The following is a 21,106-nucleotide window of genomic DNA, read 5'->3' on the forward strand; positions in this document are numbered from 1 at the left end:
TTCCTTACTATTCCTTACTGCATAATAATGATGATTATTATACTTCATGTAATTCTTTTCTTCCACTGAACGCAAAGCATTTTCCACAAATATACTGCGACAGATGATTCCAGGAAGGTATTAATCCATGCCCATTGGTTGTTGTCATACTGACTGTACAACATCATTTCCTGTGCCAAAAAAGTGCTGACATTGTTATTTTCAGTGTCATTATAGCCGGTGTCTGAATCTCAGACAGTTCCTAGAACAAGTACTATTGATAGTGCAATATTGCCAGCAGCTGGTTGTAGAATTACAAGGTGTCTTCTGAAATTACAGACTGCAAGTTTATTACTGTCCCACAGTTAAGACAAACATTCAGTGGGCTGAACGCAGCCTATCAATATTTTTTAATTTTCAAAAAACAAGCTCAGCGCACAATGTGACTAAACCCGCCCTGTGCATGGATAGCGGCGCTGGCTGGTATGTGACCTGATGGGGGTAGGGAGCAATTAACATCTGCTGAAAGTAATATACAGTTGGAGTTTGGCAGTTTCCTATGGGTCTAATTCATCAAGGTTCTGAGTGCAACGTGTGTTTGTTTAAAAACGCTCAAAAATCGGCTATTCCTGCTCCCGAATTCAACAAGGATCTCAAGATACGTGCACTGATGAATGTGGGTGTAGGACTGCTCAGCTCTCCTGCACAGAACACTGCAGAATACGTTCAATAACAGAAAAAAAAAACTATTGAATTAATGTCACCTGTTAATAATAAAGGTATTATTGACAAAACAGTTAAAAACAAGTATTGTATATATAATTTTTGGAATGAAATACATTTATTAGGATGTTCTTAATGTCTACTGAACATAGGATGCATTTTTACAGTTGCTTCTGACTGCAAACACATGTTATAGCATGCATACAAGACTGTCATCACTACTGATTAGGACTTAGACTATCCCTGTAGCTGGAGCAAATCTTAATTTAAAGCAGCAATGTTTAAACACTTAACCTGAGGGGTTCTGCCATTGCCGCTTTGAATTAGGATTTATTCAGATCGCGATGACATCAAAGTTTGGTGCCGGACATGTGTGTATCGGAATAACTTGCTGGGAGCCTGGTGCTGAGATCGGAGATGTAGAGCGACGTTTTGGAGGTAAGTCTGGTTAAATGCAGATCGTTTTTTTACACATTCGGATTTTTCTTGTAGATGTCCTCGGTGTCGGAATGGTGGTAATTGTGACCGCCTTAGATACACTTCTTCTTTTGCTGGCAATGTACGACTGGTGTAAAGATACATGGTGATGATGATACAGGCTGTGCTGCACATTTTTTAGTAGCACTGTCAAGACACTATTCACACTAGTGTATAGGACACTACATTGCCCTATATTGTGTATGACTAGGGTAATGTGCTATCACGGGGTCGTGATTTGTATGCCTGATACAGTGATACTATTGTGTCTTCAGCTGGACATATCTTGGGAAATATGCGCATTTGTTACGGTAAAATTGTGACATGTACGTTTGAAGCGCACAATCGGCGTGCCCTGTCTTGCGTGAAATACCTCTGCGCATGCTTAAAAACACATTGTGTGGAGAGCGTGCCGAGGCAGGTGACCTCATTCAAGTCCTGGGTTTCTCTAAAGTGTGATTTTTTAGGGCGTATCACTTGTACCAGCTACAGGGCAGTGTAAGGGCCAACTGATAGTGATGACGGTCACGGCATAGGCTTTTAGTAAAAACTACACATATGCAAAGACAATGTGTACGCAAGCAAGACAGAGGGGGAGCACCATGCTTGAGATGCGCTCCGCTCTGCCTGCCTTCCCCACTTGTGACGCATCCAGCTTTGGCAGCTAGCTGCTCATCTCTGCTCCATTGTCACTGACTGTCGGGACGTGGTGATGTCATTCCCGACAGTCATGGAGAATGGAACAGAGCGCAGAGAAGAGCCAGAACACAGAAGAAAGGAAGAGAAGAATACAGAAGAAAGAAGGTCATAGAAAGGTAAGTATAGAACGGAGGGGGACAGGGTGATGAATGAGGGCACAGAGTAATGATGGAGGGGACACAGAGTAACGATATAGGGGACACAGGGTAATGATGGAGGGGACACAGGGTAATGATGGAGGGGACACAGGGTAATGATGGAGGGGACACAGAGCAATGATGGAGGGGACACAGGGTAATGATGGAGGGGACACAGGGTGATATATGGAGGAGGGGTCACAGGGTGATGATGGAGGAGGGTGCACAGTGTGATGATGGAGGAGGGTGCACAGTGTGATGATGGAGAAGGGTGCACAGTGTGATGATGGGGGAGGGTGCACAGTGTGATGATGGAGGAGGGTGCACAGTGTGATGATGGAGGAGGGTGCACGGTGTGATGATGGAGAAGGGTGCACGGTGTGATGATGGAGAAGGGTGCACAGTGTGATGATGGAGGAGGGTGCACGGTGTGATGATGGAGAAGGGTGCACGGTGTGATGATGGAGAAGGGTGCACGGTGTGATGATGGAGGAGGGTGCACAGTGTGATGATGGAGGAGGGTGCACAGTGTGATGATGGAGGAGGGTGCACAGTGTGATGATGGAGGAGGGTGCACAGTGTGATGATGGGGGAGGGTGCACAGTGTGATGATGGGGGAGGGTGCACAGTGTGATGATGGGGGAGGGTGCACAGTGTGATGATGGAGAAGGGTGCACAGTGTGATGATGGAGAAGGGTGCACAGTGTGATGATGGAGAAGGGTGCCCAGTGTGATGATGGAGGAGGGTGCACAGTGTGATGATGGAGGAGGGTGCACAGTGTGATGATGGAGGAGGGTGCACAGTGTGATGATGGAGGAGGGTGCACAGTGTGATGATGGAGGAGGGTGCACAGTGTGATGATGGAGGAGGGTGCACAGGGTGTTGATGGAGGAGGGTGCACAGTGTGATGATGGAGGAGGGTGCACAGTGTGATGATGGAGGAGGGTGCACAGTGTGATGATGGAGGAGGGTGCAGTGTGATGATGGAGGAGGGTGCACAGTGTGATGATGGAGGAGGGTGCACAGTGTGATGATGGAGGAGGGTGCAGTGTGATGATGGAGGAGGGTGTGCAGTGTGATGATGGAGGAGGGTGCACAGTGTGATGATGGAGGAGGGTGCACAGTGTGATGATGGAGGAGGGTGCAGTGTGATGATGGAGGAGGGTGCACAGTGTGATGATGGAGGAGGGTGCACAGTGTGATGATGGAGGAGGGTGCAGTGTGATGATGGAGGAGGGTGCACAGTGTGATGATGGAGAAAGGTGCAGTGTGATGATGGAGGAGAGTGCACAGTGTCATGATGGAGGGGACACAATCCAACGAAGGATTGGGCACAGTGTGATGGAGAAAGGTGCAGTGTGATGATGGAGGAGAGTGCACAGTGTCATGATGGAGGGGACACAATCCAATGAAGGATTGGGCACAGTGTGATGGAGAAAGGTGCAGTGTGATGATGGAGGAGCCTGTACTACTTCTAGTAAATATCAATATCTGTAGTATGTGTGCTGGTCACTGTCTGCATGTATCAGTACCTGAAAGGAATTGTGGGAGTGGCTGGTGTTATGGTGGGAGTGACCATTGTGCTTGTAGGAGTGGTCAGTGTTATTGTGGGCGTGGGCAATGTGATGTCATCGGTTAGACAGGCTTCTATAGAAAGATCACACTACAGGGGAGATTGTACTGAGCACAGACTGAGGGACAGTAGTAGTTTGAGTTACTATAATTATTTAGGCTGCTCTTACATCTATGTGTGATTACCAATCACTTGAAGTTCTGTCACATTTTATTACTCGCACAAATACTGCATGAAGGAAACGGCAGGATACAGACACGTTTATCCCATGGACTATATACCAACATATTACTAAGTGTATAGATAACAAACATGAATCCTGCAGAGTTCAAAACAGACCCTGAACAGGGCACTAAGGACTTATCATTACTATAATCAGTATTTATATTTGGTTTTCATGTCTAAGTTTACAAGTTTAAAGTTCTGCATGAATCAAAATGAAAAAAATATGAAAAAACATTCCACAAAAATATAAAATATATCATTTATTCTTGCTCAGAATATTTGCTGCAGCGTCTAAAGCAGCAGAAACAGAATGGGGCAGTTCTTCTTGCAGCCGATTGTATGGTTTCCCTCAGACGATTGAGCCATGATCTCCATCCCATTCCCCATTGCTCAGCTTTCTGATCTCCATCATCTTCATTCAAATCAATTTCATACTAAACTTCCTCTTCTATGTGTCCTCTGCCATCTCTCCGTCTGTCATGTTGTTCAAAAAGATCTGCTTATATCATCTCCATTATATTGTTGGAGCCACTGACAGTTATATGTCTGTCCAGGTCCATCAGCTGAGTGATCAGTCAGCTCACTCAGTGTTTATTATGTTACTGATAATGTGTTATTAGGTTATAAAGGAACATAAGGACATCTGGTGTCTTCTACTATCTCTCCGTGTGGCGCGTTCGTAGCTCCAGTTTATCATTTTCCATCATCCTTTTCCAGCCACTAACACTTCTTATCAGATCAGAGATCATCCCGTCTCCATCAACCCCATCTCCATCATTCCATCTCCATAATATCCATCTCCACCATCCCATCTCCATCATATCCATCTCCATCACCCCATCTCCATCATATCAATCTCCACAATCCCATCTCCATCATCCCGTCTCCATCTCCATCATCCCATCTCCATCATCCCTTCCATCGTCTTCATTCAGATCAAATTTCCACCCACACTTCCTTTTGTGTCTTCTACCAGGTGGGAAATAAACCGGCTTATATCATCCTCCATTGTGAAAGTTATATATCTCTAGAGATCATCAACTGAGTGCTCACTCAGTATTTATCAAACGTAAGTCTGAGTGATGGTGACGTCAAACTACATCATCAGTGGTGAAAATGATTGGATGTCAGTCAGGGAAGGAGCTAGACTCTTCTTTTCGGGGGTGGGGGTGAGATGGTTTTTCGATTAATCCAGACCCCTCCCCCTCTCCAGTCATGACTCCTCCCCCTCTCAAGTCCCTTCTCCTGTATATGTCACACAAATTAATGTATTTTAGGAGGCAAGTCGGTCATGTTTATTCTTTGCTTTATTTTAATTAAAACACTATATAGCTATAACATTGCAAGAAATAGTAGATATGTCTGACCCTTCATCACACTGGGTAATAGAGAGTGAATTACAATGCTTTATGGGTTTTTTGGATTTTAGAAGTCATCACTAGGGGCCTGGCGGTAATTGAACTGCCCTCATCATTTACTCTCCAATATTTATAAGTTCCTTATAGAAAACTTGTTTGGCTCCCTGCCTTAGTTTACGGGATGGGACTTGGGCAATTTGGTTTAGTAACCTGATTGGTCAGATATTTTTAATACCACTAATGCCTGTTCCTCTTGTGTATCTATTGTGGAAACCTACTATAGGTACTCACCAGATGGTTCAGATGCCCTGCCCATGTAGCAAAAACCTGTTGGAGGTGGCACACTGCTCCCGGCACCCCTTCACATATCTGGTGGGATGGCAAGGTGCTCCGTCCTTTTTGGAACCAGGTTATTTGCATCCCTACCAAAATACTGGGCGACGTGGTGACTGATAACCCTGATTTTGGCTCCTTAACAAGACTAATTATCTCGTTTCAAAAAGTCCATTTTGAAATAACAAATTTCAGCGGCCATCATCATCATCATCAACATTTATTTATATAGCGCCAGCAAATTCCGTAGCGCTTTACAATTGGGAACAAACATTAATAAGACAATACTGGGTAATACATACAGACAGAGAGGTAAGAGAACCCTGCTCGAAAGCTTACAATCTATAGGACAATGGGAGTTTGAAACACAAGGGCATATCATACATCATATTGCACAATGGACCAGCCAGAGTGCAAAGGTAAAAGTACTGAGTGGGCTGTGTGTGTACCAATGTTGGTCAGAAGGTTGTTGTCTTGCGTTAGCAGTGTAGAGAATGGTAATAGGGTAATCTAGGGCCAAATCAGTGATTCCCGTCCATTGAAGATTCTCCCCCAAGCATTCCGACTGGAATTTTACAGAGCAATGGACGGTTTATCTTTAACCAGTGCCAATAAGTATGATGAATATAGCGCCATATGGCGACCCGGACTCAAATTCCAGGACTCGGGAAGGTTCACATCCTTGACCAGCCCAAACCCCACTCACCTGTAGCATCTTCACTCTATCTCCGCACATTCTTGTCCTAGACCGCGGTCCCCTACGTTTAGTCCGCTAGCATCTAGTTATTTTAGGGAGTGCACCCTATCCCAGTTCCCTCCTCTCCCCTTTTCCTTGGGCACTCTAGTGGTATACTCCCTTCTTTACCCACTTCCTTCTTTATATTTGTGTTATTAATGATTTGAATCTTTTATGCCATGTAGCACTTGACCGTGGTTATCCTACCAACACTGTCTATGTCTGTTGTACTTTTGTTTTTGATGCCTGTAAAAAAACTCAATGAAGAAATATTATATATATATATAACAAACACATAATATTGTGATCTAATGGTATAGAAAAGTGTGTGTGAAAGTTTGAAACAGGGGCAAAATGAGCTTCACCACTTAGATCCTTAAAACTTACTTAGTTATTCCCCCAAATACTATATTGCAGCATGCTAGGTGGTATAGTATCCTCACCAGTATACTTAATAATACTTATTCTATGTAATTGTAGGGTTCAACATATTGATTAATTTCTTAATTCAATATATATATATATATATATATATATATATATATATATATATATATATATATATATATATATACATATATACACATTTATTTCATCTTATATTCATTAAGGTTACATTGTACTTATATTTATTTGAGTTATAATTTCTATTTATCTCATTCCTTTCCTGGCCTCTAAATAGTGATGTCCGATAGTCATATCATGTGATCTCTCACTGATTACATTATTACTAACAGTACATTACAACACTTTTGGCTTTGTGCTGTAATTTTTGCTTTATTATCCCACTAAAATGATAGGACTTGATGTTAATTCTAATCACTCCCTACATTGATAACAAGTGAGACCTTTACAGAGTTTTGATTTTTAGTTTATATTATAAAGGAGGTCTATAACGTATATCCCTTGTGTTTAATTTATATGCATTGAAATCCACCCAGCTCTGTATAACATTCAACTCACTGCTACCAGCAGCCGTCTTATGGTTTATTCATAAATCACCCATTTTTATTTTAAAAGCCGCTTGTTTCATGATGTCTTCATGCTGTGACTTTTCACACTCCAACCTTGTCATTATACTGTTATAATTATGCAGCTCATGGATTACTCAGCGTCTCCCTCTAGTGGTTGAGAGTGGAGTTTCAATCATTTACTTTATGTCATCAATCATGTCACACATGGAAGACTGGCAGGGTGTTATTTATTTTCATATTCATTCATTAGGCTCCATATAACATGTTTTATTCTCAAATTATAACTTGTAATAGTCACCTCTCATTCATAAAGAGCTAGCAGCATTTTCAGGGTCTATATTCCTCCCATTCAGCATTTTTTAATGCATTTGTTTCTGTTCTGCAGATATATAATTGTATTATTGCCTTTTCTGTCTCCAGTAGTATTATGCTGCCTGTACATTTACAGCATGGGATCTCTACATTCTCAGTATACGATTTCACAGCTTTACTAAGTATAGTTTGCTATTATGGTGTCCTTAAGGAGCTTCCTCCTGATGTATATGTCACATATCTTTGTCACAGGATCAACCCGACCACCCTCCATGGCACTAATTTATCTAGTCTGTCACATTCCATTTTCCTGATTGGTATTCTCATATTCCAATGATGTGGTTCTTCCTCCAATCAAAATAGCTGTTTCTTCCCCCTATCATCTTTCTGTAGAATGACTGACAGCTTCAGCTGCCAGTCAGAACTTCAAAACGGCTTCACTACTTTCATATATCTGTTGTTATTATAAGGGTAGAGAAGAAAAATAGTTTATATGATGTCACATTAGCCTTATTAGTGTGCTCATATATTTATATTTTGGACATTACTGCTGTTGTCTTTCTAAAATTATATATACATATAATATACATATAATATATATATATATATATATATATATATATATATATATATATATATATATATATATATATATATATATTTAGTCTATGACATGTATACCTTTCTTCATGATTATTTTTATTTCCTTTTATTTTCCAAATAGAAAATACCACAAGAGTATCTATGACGTAGCTCTATTCCTTGATGAATAAGTAAAACAGGGTTCTCATATTTGGGTATGTTTATATACTTTATTATGTAGAAATGGGTCTTTTCCATAGAGGATATAAACTAGATTTTATTCTTTATCGCTTGGATTGGTGGAGGTAACGAATATACGGCTTATCCGAGATTTTATGGAGGTTAGCGATCGGTAGACGCAGGACAGCCCACCTGGGACTTAAGTGGATATTTACTTGTAAAGTATCATCAAGTTAAGCTTGAACTTCCCTCCATAAGGTGGACATGGTAGGGGCATGTCCACCAGATGTGGAGCAGATCTTATGTTTGGGCACATTCTTCCCAATATAAAGGCATAGTGGTTGGATAACGGGCACCATATAACATCTCATACAGAATTTATATACAAGTCTTCTTTAATGCTGAATAGGAGAACTAGCGACTCTCTCTATAACTTCTGACCAGGTATCTCCCTGTGTGTCGGGGTCCAAGGGTCTCTCTGCCAGTCATTCTCGTGTCTCATTAAAGGCTCTAATTTACCGCATCTGAACATATTATAAAGTATTGAAATAATCCCTTACTCAATGGAGTAGCGCAATCTCTCAAACGGGTAAGTGGTCTTACCCGTCCCCCTTACCCGTCTCGCTCCTCTTCAATCCATACTTAATGCTGCAGCCCGACTTACCTACCTCTCCCGCTGGTCTTCATCCACCTCCCCTCTCTGTCAAGCCCTTCACTGACTCCTCCTCCGCTTCAGAATCCTCTTCAAACTCCTCACCCTCACTTATAAAGCCCTCTCTAATTCCACTGCTCCATATCTCTCCAACTTCATCTCCACTCACACTCCTTCTCGCCCACTGCAGTCATCCAACGACCGTCGTTTTACCTCCCATGTGGTTACCACCTCTCATTCCCGCATTCTTCTCCCGTGCTGCCCCCTTTCACTGGAACTTTCTCCCCTGTTCTATCAGGCTCTTACTTAGCCTGTCAGACTTCAAACGCCCCCTCAAAACCCACCTGTTCAGGTTAGCCTACCTCTCCTCTCTGCCTAACCCTGCCCTCCTCCAGCCCTCTTCTCTCTCTCTAACCTATCTATACCTCGCCCCTCTTTCTTACTCCCTGCTCCTCTCCCGTCAGTGTTCTTGTCCCTCACCCCATCTTCCCACTGTCTCCCCTGTCAGTCTCCCTCTCACCTTTAGATTGTAAGCTCCTTTAAACAAGCACCTCTTTCCTTGTGTCCTCCCCCTCTTACTCCTTGTTCCTTTGCCATCAGCCCTCCGCCTCTTCTCTCCATTTCGTCTCTTGACTCCCGCCCCCACCTTTCTTCCTCTCCTGCGACTACTCTTCTCCACCTCTGCCCTGATCCTGTAAATGTTGCCCACTCTACTGGGCACAAGCAAATCCTTTTATTCACTCCCCCACTCCTCTCCTTCCCCTCCTATCTACATCAGAATTCACTTTTACCTCTTTGCCCTGTGCACTTCTCTCTGCTAAACTGGTACCTGTTTATATATTTTGCACTTTGCTCTTACTGCATTTTGTTTTGTACTACCTTGTATGCCATGTATTGTACACTATGTACTGTCACCCTGTACTGTTAGTCCAACCTCTAGGTACGGCGCTGCGGCCCTTTGTGGTGCTTCATAAAAGATAATAATAATAATAAGTATTCGTGCAGGTATGGTTTGGGAGACAGTACCTCTCAGATAATACAGCTGGAGAACCCCACTAGGCTCTGACTACAAAATCAAATTCTAAGCTAGGTCCCTGTCTCAATCTCCTCTATGGTAGGGGTTGAGAATGGAAAGGACCTGGGGGAGGGGTCTGGATTGTCCCAAGTGCGGTTAGAGGGTATGAATAAGAAGTCAGGTCAAAGAGGCTTTTAGTTATCTTCATTATTTTAAATATGTTACTCATGAGAGGTTCTGTTCAAATCTACAAGAAGTGCTGTACTTATTCAGTTAGCATTAATAGTCGATGACATTACATTTTACGGTAACAGCCGTTTACTTTCCTGCATCTATAAGCAATAAAATGAAACGACAAAGCACGGTGTTGGACAACCACCGAGCACCCTGGATCTGGTAAACTCTAGCTGTATCTTGAATACACCACTTTCCACAATCAGTTGCTCACTGGCAATTGTCAGAGCTGGTATCCTCAGCCATCCTTGTCTCACCAGCCAAGTGACATTGCTCCGCAGTAATGACTTCATCCCATGTTAGGTCCCCCTGTAACCATTTTTATATGACCAACTGCAACAAGGGTCTAATTCTGCAAATCGGTGATGCAGCAACGCAATCACCACTGAAGTCCATATCAAAATAAGAATCACAAAATGACGTCAAGCTGCACCCAGGTTGAACTAATGTGATCAGTATAATAAAAGAACTGTGACCAGGCCTCTCTAATAAACAATTATACATAATTCTGTTAATAAAGTTATTTTACCAATAATAATTCCAGAGAGCAATATATATACATTTGGTGTTACAGTAAAAACAATACAGCTTGGCATGTTTCCATAGGTTCAGGCTCCAGGACAGTCCAGTATAGTGTAGTTCATAGGTCAGTTCAAACAACACCCTCCAAGGCTGGGGGGGGGAGGTCAGCTCTCCGATCAGAGGCATACTAATCTTCCCGCCGAAAACTAGTTCAAACTGGTCTATTTACATTATACACACAATACCATCCTGATCAATCATTCCCCATATTCCATAACTAGCATACACAAGGTGCTATCTTATAGCTGATGGAACCGAATCACTAAGGATAAATAGGGGATTAGAAAGACACCAAACATGATATGTTTCCTGTAACCTGAACCTCAGATCTCACTAAAGTGCATATAACATTATAATATTTAACTATAAACTCAATAACCTCTGTTCATAAACAACTGTGGGTTGGAACGATTCTAAAATTAACTATGTACAAGTGTAAGTGTATGCGTGCGTTATTAATCGTGCGATTGCGTCATGATCACGCGGCATACTGATTGCAATCGCACAGTAAAACAATATTAATTAATATACTTTCTTTCATTCAATTATTCGACTTTGACGTGTCATTAACGGTTTATTTTGTTTTGTGTGATAATGACAATAACTATCTACCTCTCCTGCTTGTCCATCTTTGTCTGCATTATTATTGTACAAGGAACAAGGCCCACCCATTTCCTAGACGGTTCATATCAGAATAAGCATGGAAGCTGCGGCTGAACAATTTTGATCGCAAGTGGTTGTACTTGTATGAAATGTGTTCTGTTCTGTTCACCAAACTGTGACCGGATTAACCAAATTCATACAGGGAATCATTGAGCCCTATGGTGAATTGGATGCGTTATCCACTGGCTGTAAAGTAGAAGCATTTTAAAATTGTGAAAGATTTACATTTTTGTCCATCATTCATCAAAAAGTGAGGACATGAGAGTGGCTAGTAGTTGGAAATCAATGGCAAAGTTATTATTCAACCAATACAGTTGTTTTCATGCGAGTTCTTGAATGTTATACTTGTGCATGTAATACGATAATATGACAATGGGGAAGGGGCTGGGTCTAGAGACAAAGGTAACAACATAAAACATAAAATGAGTTTCTGCCTGTATCCAGGTGGTTTAATTGGTTACCATATAGGAAGACTATGTAGTTTAAAAAAAACCTTAGGGGTATATTTACTAAACTGCGGGTTTGAAAAAGTGGAGATGTTGCCTTTAGCAACCAATCAGATTCTAGCTGTCATTTTGTAGAATGTACTAATTAAATAACTAGAATCTGATTGGTTGCTATAGGCAACTTCTCCACTTTTTCAAACCCGCAGTTTACTAAATCTAGCCTTTAGGCTGGGTTCACACTACAGATAATTTCTCCCAATGTGATATCGTTAACGATTTAACGAACGACTGAAAGTCCCGATCAGCATGCTGATTCATGTGTACTCACTATACACGTTGTGCAAGATTTACCTTCAGGTCTGTGATCTTCATCTGTCATAACCATCGGCTGAAAAGATGGTGACTCTCTAAACTCTATGGAGATCTGCCTACGTACACACTGCATAATTGGCACAACATCGTTCCATCGTTGAACGAGATTTGTAACCCGTTTATAAAGTCAACTTAAACGATGATGTGCTTTGGAACAATATTAGTTCTTTGTTGGAGCGTACACACTAATGTGATATTGAGCCAAACGGCCGTTTATCTTGTGATTGGCCCAATATTTGGGTGAAAAACCTGTAGGGTGTACCTAGCCTTACTCTTGAGAAGTGGCACCTCTTTAGTACCCTGGTCAGGAGTCTATGAATGCACAAACTCCTGCTGCCATATACACTTCTTGTGTCCCACGAGCCACTGCTGGACTAAGCCTATGAGGATGGTCGCACACACGGGAAACCTCTTTTTTTTCCCTTTCTACCCTTCCACTTTCTATTTATATTTCTTCCCCCAACCAATCTTTTTCAACACAATATTTTTTTTTTGTCTTCAAGAAGTAATGTCTCTTGGCCTGAGTTGGTGTTAACTACACTACAACCACCATAGGGTATCTCCTTGCCTACCCCAAGTGTCTGACCACCAAAGGTCAGCGAGTTGGAATTATTTTGTACTTGTTCAACCTATTCAGGCATCTGCAGTGGGTGTGTTTTATTCTATGTGCACGCGTATTACTGGTAAAGCTAGTTTTAAAAACGAAAAAGAAAAAAAGAATTTATTTTGAGAAACGATTTACACTTTCTAGTCATGTAAAGTGCAATCGGTTTATACAGGGCAGACACATCACAGATAACTTACCAAATAACAGACTGCTGCCTTGATACCGGTTTGTTGTCTGTAATAACAACACATCAGTGATCATTCTATAACAGGCAAGCTGTGCTTCATCCCTTCAGGAGTGGCTCTGTGATAACTGGATGGACTTTGACCAAATGAATCACTCTCCAAACATTGGTGTGACCTTGATTTATCAATACCATTTTCTGCATTCACTGCCAAAAAAAAAAAAAAAGACTCTACAATAACCAATTCAGCAGATGCAGCAACAACTGTCTTTATTACACCTTTGTGTTTGTCTAAAGCTTATTATACACTGGTCAAAGTGCTCCTGATATGGTGAAGAATTCAGGACCTTTTCCTACCTTTGTAACAAAGGCCACTCCACCATTTAAATAATCCAGGACCTGTAAATCAATGTGGTCGCTGTATCACAGTGCGGAACTTCCTAATCTGCACATAGCCAAGAATGCCATTGGTCCACCCAACTCCTGAACAAAATTGTAGCACATCCTGCAGAGATAAATATATTTATATTCTCAGATTCCACAGACGTCTATGCTGCATTCATGACTTCTTATCCTATTCATTACATCGCCAATCTCATCTCTACCTACACTCCTAGCCGCCCCCTCCGCTCTGCCTGTGACCGCCGCCTCACTGATCACCTCTTCTCACTCCCGGCTCCAGGCCTTTGCCCAGGCTGCTCCCCAGCTGTGGAACGATCTTCCACGTTCCGTCAGGTTAGCATCTATTGTCAAAGGCTTCAAGCATGCCCTTAAGACTCATTTCTTTAGTCAAGTCTATCAGTCCTCCTCCTAAATCTCTCCCCCAGTTAGTAGCACCCTATTTGTGTCTCCCCTTCCCTTTAGGAGGTAAGCTCTCAGGAGCAGGACCCTCTTTCCTTGTGTGCTCCTTCTACTATTCCGTCACCCCCTGTACCTCTTGGCCTGCTTCCCTAGCTGTTTTCTTAAGCTTCAGCCTTCTTCTCACTGATTTCTACCATCACTTTCACACATTGTCCCAGATATAATTTGATTTGCATTATTACCATGTTACCTGTGTTTGTAGATAATTTTGTTCTTTCTGTATCATGTTGTGTCATGGCTCTGTTTTCTGTATATGTAATGTACGACGCTGTGGACCCTTTGTGGCGCCTTATAAATTAAAGACAATAATTGTAAGCAGAACCCAGCATGCTGGCTGTCTACACTACTTTTGCACCCACAGGGCTGCCCAGGTAAATTATTCTTTACTCAACTTAATTTCATTTATCACAGCAAAAAACTTTATTGCATTTGTAAATTTTTTTTACATCCAGCTGAAGCAAAATGTGAGGAGAGAAGATACCAGATGACTAGCGAGCGTGTTTGGTAATTTTAGTCAAGGAAAAATGGCAGCTTTCTTACATGCACATAGATTTAATGTCTATCAAACCACCAGGGACCCAAAACCTCAAAGTGCAGTGGTTGCTTATAGAGTGAGGCAGCCATTTGGTGAAACAATATCCATGAGAATGCAGCCTATGAATTCACTAGGAGACAGTGACATCACTCATGAAGGTTGGTTAAGTCCACAACATGGCTGCCGGCTCTGGGTATACCTTAGACACACTTATAGAAGACACTAGATGGTGAACTATTTAGAATGGACATGTATCACATCTCTCATCCATTTTGTGGGCTGAACGAATACTCATCTATCAATTCACAAGGAACTAGTACCTCATAAATACAAGTTAGACAGTACCTCAGCGACATCACTGGGCTCTAGCAGATGGATCTACACTATGTGTAGGTTTAGTGCAGGCCTGTCCAACCTGCGGCCCTCCAGGTGTTGTGAAACTACAAGCCCCAGCATGCTTTTCCAGTAGACAACCTGCTAATAGCTGGAAGGGCATGCTGGGATTTGTAGTTTCACAAACATCTGGAGGGCCGCAGGTTGGACAGGCCTGGTTTAGTGGGTTCTATAGAATAATGTTCTTTTCATATGTTACAAAACACACTCCTTAAACCACAGACATTTCTGCCCTTTGAGGGGGGTACTAGGCCTCTCCTGAAAGTTTTTATACTTGGATTTCTAAATTTTGCCGTTAGGGTGTCTATGAAACAACCGACTATGCCACTCCATTTCTGATTGTCAGCGTTACCTCTGCCAACTTACAAGTGCCCCCCATACTACCATTTCTTTAAAAAGTTGTAACCCATATGAACCGTTTGGTGTAATGGTCACTTGATCGGCAGGTCATCTGTACACTAATGTCCACCCATGACCACAGTGTGAAGTATTTCATTAAAATATATTACAATAATCACACTAATCTAAAGCCACAAAATGTACAATGTTCAAGGTGTTTTTGACCAGGGTCTCAGCACCTTATTGCACAACATCCATCTCCCATTGAGCCGTGTAAACCATATTGACCACAGCAGCAGGAGTGGAGTGTGCTGGTCTCATGGGACGTAGTGACCGGTCCACGCTTGTGATTAGGTTAGTGAGGGTAGGGCTGCACTGACAGCAGTTTTAGTGGTGGCCTTGGGGGAGGCAGTGACCTATCCAGCACTGCCACGAGGACTGGGCAGTATCATAATGTGTGGGGGGCAATTGAGGCGTAGGCCCCATGGGGAGGTGAAGATCGTGGTATCAAATCCATATCTATATGAAACAACACTCCTATATCCTACGTGTGTCTTCTTATACAGCGGACACGGCTCGTCGAGACAAAGATTGCCAAATCCTTACCTACCGTCAAGACGAATACCGATACCAAAGTTTTACCAATAAAGAGCAGATTTCAGAAAGTGTTTATTACATAAATTGAACCAGTGATAACATTCCACAACAGGATATCTCTTCAGCTTCATATCTACACAAATGAACCATTTTCCTGATTAGAGACATTCCAGGCTATAAAATACAAACTTACAAATTAACCGTAGCGAGATAAAGATATACTAGCCCGAAAAGGGAAAACAGAGTGGAAAGTTACTGGCGAGAGAAGTAGTTTCCTATTGGGCCTGGTGTGCAGAGGTAATAGTCTGCATTCATGACATTGTAACACCGATATGGGATGGAGATCTTATATACTTTTATTACATGTAATCAGACTTCGTCAGAGGCATTCTGAGAATGCATCGCAGACAGAAAAGCAGCATCGCAGCCATAGCAGGTAAAGGAAAATTAGAAGCATATAACACATAGGATTAAACGTAAACTTGTGAAACACAGGGTGTGGGATCAACAAATGCTGTGTCCTGGTAACTAAATAAAAATAGAGGTCACTTCTTCCATGTGTAAAATCCTCTCACCCAGCAGCAGTACAAGAAGAAAGGTTTGGAAATGACAGGAATAAACCAGTTGTACAAACTGACATTGCTGAAAGGAACATAACAGACAGTGGGTGAAAGCAGAACAGAGCTACAGCCTTGGAGTGAGACGGATGCCAAGGATGATGCCAGCGTGAAGTGCCGATCAATGTTGCCCACCCGGCCACCGCTCGGGGAAATAGCATGACAGCTGGATGGAATCCAATCAGGGGAATCCGCCTGACAAATGGCACAGAGTCCTCACTCTGCCTTCTTATCTTTCGGTCCATCGTTAATTGCCTGTTGGGGGAAAAACACATGGAAATGTGGAATGAGGGAAGGCGATCTAGATCTGTGAGTAAATGCATGAACCAATAAAAATTTTGTTTTACTCCCTAGGCTGCTTTTCCAGCATCAACAGCCACCGCCTAGACGCACCCGCGCAAGCATCGACAGCCACGCCACCAGCAGCCGCAGCCGCGCAAGCATCGACAGCCACCGCCTAGACGCAGCCATGCAAGCATCGACAGCCACCGCCTAGACGCATCCGCGCAAGCATCGACAGCCACCGCCTAGACGCATCCGCGCAAGCATCGACAGCCACCAGCAGACGCATCCGCGCAAGCATCGACAGCCACCGCCTAGACGCAGCCGCGCAAGCATCGACAGCCACCAGCAGACGCATCCGCGCAAGCATCGACAGCCACCGCCTAGACGCAGCCGCGCAAGCATCGACAGCCACCAGCAGACGCATCCGCGCAAGCATCGACAGCCACCGCCTAGACGCATCCGCGCAAGCATCGACAGCCACCGCCTAGACGCATCCGCGCAAGCATCGACAGCCACCAGCAGACGCATCCGCGCAAGCATCGACAGCCACCGCCTAGACGCAGCCGCGCAAGCATCGACAGCCACCAGCAGACGCATCCGCGCAAGCATCGACAGCCACCGCCTAGACGCATCCGTGCAAGCATCGACAGCCACCAGCAGCCGCGCAAGCATCGCCAGCCACCGCCTAGACGCATCCGCGCAAGCATCGACAGCCACCAGCAGCCGCGCAAGCATCGCCAGCCACCGCCTAGACGCATCCGCGCAAGCATCGACAGCCACCGCCTAGACGCATCCGCGCAAGCATCGACAGCCACCAGCAGACGCATCCGCGCAAGCATCGACAGCCACCAGCAGACGCATCCGCGCAAGCATCGACAGCCACCAGCAGACGCATCCGCGCAAGCATCGACAGCCACCAGCAGACGCATCCGCGCAAGCATCGACAGCCACCAGCAGACGCATCCGCGCAAGCATCGACAGCCACCGCCTAGACGCATCCGTGCAAGCATCGACAGCCACCAGCAGCCGCGCAAGCATCGCCAGCCACCGCCTAGACGCATCCGCGCAAGCATCGACAGCCACCAGCAGCCGCGCAAGCATCGCCAGCCACCGCCTAGACGCATCCGCGCAAGCATCGCCAGCCACCAGCAGACGCAGCCGCGCAAACATCGACAGCCACCGCCTAGACGCATCCGCGCAAGCATCGACAGCCACCAGCAGACGCATCCGCGCAAGCATCGACAGCCACCAGCAGACGCATCCGCGCAAGCATCGACAGCCACCAGCAGACGCATCCGCGCAAGCATCGACAGCCACCAGCAGACGCAGCCGCGCAAACATCGACAGCCACCAGCAGACGCGCAAGCATCGCCAGCCACCGCCTAGACGCAGGTGCGCAAGCATCGCCAGCCACGCTAAACGCAGCCACGCAAGCATCGCCAGCCACGCTAAACGCAGCCACGCAAGCATCGCCAGCCACCGCCTAGACGCAGGTACGCAAGCATCGCCAGCCACGCAAGCATCGAAAGCCACCAGCTGACGCAGCCACGCAAGCACCGACAGCCACCGCCTAGACGCAGCCGCGCAAGCATCGCCAGCCACGCTAAACGCAGCCACGCAAGCATCGCCAGCCACCGCCTAGACGCAGGTACGCAAGCATCGCCAGCCACGCAAGCATCGAAAGCCACCAGCTGACGCAGCCACGCAAGCATCGACAGCCACCGCCTAGACGCAGCCGCGCAAGCATCGCCAGCCACGCTAAACGCAGCCACGCAAGCATCGCCAGCCACCGCCTAGACGCAGGTGCGCAAGCATCGCCAGCCACGCTAAACCCAGCCACGCTAAACGCAGCCACGCAAGCATCGAAAGCCACCAGCTGACGCAGCCACGCAAGCATCGACAGCCACCGCCTAGACGCAGCCGCGCAAGCATCGCCAGCCACGCTAAGCGCAGCCACGCAAGCATCGACAGCCACCAGCAGACGCAGACGCGCAAGCATCGCCAGCCACGCTAAGCGCAGCCACGCAAGCATCGACAGCCACCAGCAGACGCAGCCATGCAAGCATCGACAGCCACCGCCTAGACGCAGCCGCGCAAGCATCGACAGCCACCGCCTAGACGCAGCCACGCAAGCATCGACAGCCACCGCCTAGACGCAGCTGCGCAAGCATCGACAGCCACCGATAAACTCCATTCTGTAAGAATGACTTAGACCACTTGTCGCCAACTAGATACATTCCAAGGACCTCACAAACAGCCTCCAATTCCTCCAAAAGGCCCAGACAATATATGTATGCTACATTTACATCTGCATTTGTCTGCAGTGCATTTATTGGAATAAAAAGCAGAACAATCACAGGGAACATTGTTCTCTATCACTTACTTTCTTCCTGATTAACGTTTTAAAATCCAATAATAGGACCCTATTCCTTGCGTGTTAAAAAAAAAGGTTATCATATATAAAGATTTAGGCACCTTTATCAACCGTAATTATTGTAATAATTACATTTTTATAGTATTCATAAATAGAGAAAATTTTCCCGAGACTAATGTTGCACTACCATCTAGGGAAAGAGTGGTGCATTACTGCTCCGCCCCTCTCTGGAGGTCATTCTTCCCCAGGCTCTGTGTGACTTTTGGGGACAATGTGAGTGGGACAACCAATGAGGAGCCGCAATCACCAAAATTGTGGCTTCTCATTGGTCCTCCTGCCTACAGCGATTTTAAAGCAGTGAACAAAAAATGCAAAGTACTACTGCTCTAAGGAACAGAATCAATGGCCCATCCAGGAGGGAATTCCCCTTACATAAAAGCAAAAGTGGCAGACAACCCATATACTTATTATTTAAAAAAAAAAAAAACAAGGTTTCAAGGGTGTGCATCAATATGTATGGAACATCTACTTATTGATCTGTATATTATTATAGATAAAGTTAGAAGAGATGCCTGTAACCATTCTTCTATGGTGCTCATACTATATATTATCATCATTTATTTGTTAGGCGCCACAAGGTATCCGCAGCGCCGCACACAGTACTAACAGTAGACTATACAGAACAATGAACAAAAAGTACCAATACTTCAGAAACTCCAGCCAGTCATATGCAGTAAAGATGGAGCGGAAGAACAGGTATGGAGACAGGAGGGGAGGGGGCCCTGCTCATACAAGCTTACATCCTATACTATATATAGTATATTAACCCTACAATGACAGAGAAACGTTTCCACATGTTATGCAGAAAACTCCTGTGTTCTGGCCACAGTTCCTGCATTAACTAGTTCACTGTATATAGCTGCATTAATTATTACACCGCGTGCATCCTGCACACATTATAACCAGACTTTGCAATAGTATTAGTAACAGAATTTTCACTGAGGTCTGCGGTTCCAGATCAAACATAAAAATAGACAATATAAATGAAAATGATATTTTTAGTTTTTTGCTTGCCTGGTTAAATCGGATACGTGGGCAGAGAGGACGCCGACAAGTTCAGTATTAAATATTCCATGAAATTTTAATGAGGGAGATGTGAAGCGTATGAAAGGATTTGACTTACGGGTCTATAGGGAGAGAGCAGCACTCTGTGCGTTCAGCTTAAAGTGCCAAATCTACAAAGCCCGGTACAAAGTGTCACACTAATGCAGTTAGATACTTAGGGGTATATTTACTAAACTGCGGGTTTGAAAAAATGGAGATGTTGCCTATAGCAACCAATCAGATTCTAGCTGTCATTTTGTAGAATGCACTAAACAAATGACAGCTACAATCTGATTTGTTGCTATAGGCAACATCTTCACTTTTCCAAACCAGCAGTTTAGTAAATCTAGCCCTTAGTCTGTTCTTGTGGATCTTGTTTTAATTAGTTTGTGGCTAGAAGTACATGACTGCTCCATCTAAGCTGTAGTAACTGTGCCTTCATAGGTCCCATTAATATACAACAATCTACAGTGCTTCCTTCCAGCGTTATTTCATACCATGGACTAACGCACAGACATGGGAGCCAAAAGGGCGTCTCAGGTGAGCAAAAATTATGTCAGACATGGGTAAAACGCAATACACAATGCAAGACGGATGCAATGTACCCGTTATTTCACATGTAAAAATAAAGCTTCATTTCAGGAATGGGATATGCTAACTGACGGCAGACAGATCATTTCCTGGATGCGTTTCAGATTTACTGCAACTCTGCAGAGCTTTATTAGCTGCACATAATTGTCAAATTTTAAATCACCATCGGTGGTGTTATCAGAACTCATCGTTACATCCGATGGGACGCCTTTTGATTGTTGGAGACACATTTTTTATAGGAAGCACATTTTTAGGGCACATTAACAGTGCATTGTAAAACAAAGAAATTAAAAGGTCATATGAAATAAAAGTATATAGTACATTTTGTGGACTGTAGACCATACTGTGAGAGTTTGAATTTTTATC

At 44.1% G+C, this 21,106-nt stretch overlaps 1 protein-coding gene across 5 annotated transcripts in view; it reads right to left on the bottom strand.

The window, feature by feature from the left end:
- The window catches only part of BCAP31 (B cell receptor associated protein 31), a 65,574-nt gene that overhangs the window by 13,160 nt on the left and 31,308 nt on the right, over positions 1–21,106 (bottom strand). For 4 of the 5 annotated variants that reach the window (XM_075184964.1, XM_075184963.1, XM_075184962.1 and 1 more), the window contains exon 8: positions 15,825–16,641. The exons of the other annotated variant lie outside the window; for it this stretch is intronic. In XM_075184964.1, the coding sequence (XP_075041065.1) occupies positions 16,603–16,641 (39 nt within the window). In that variant the 3' untranslated portion in view covers positions 15,825–16,602. Of the gene's footprint in view, positions 1–15,824; positions 16,642–21,106 lie in introns of those variants that run through there. 5 annotated transcript variants of the gene reach the window in all.

The sequence above is a fragment of the Mixophyes fleayi genome, chromosome 9 (genome assembly GCF_038048845.1).
Source record: "Mixophyes fleayi isolate aMixFle1 chromosome 9, aMixFle1.hap1, whole genome shotgun sequence".
Taxonomy (NCBI): Eukaryota; Metazoa; Chordata; class Amphibia; order Anura; family Limnodynastidae; genus Mixophyes; species Mixophyes fleayi.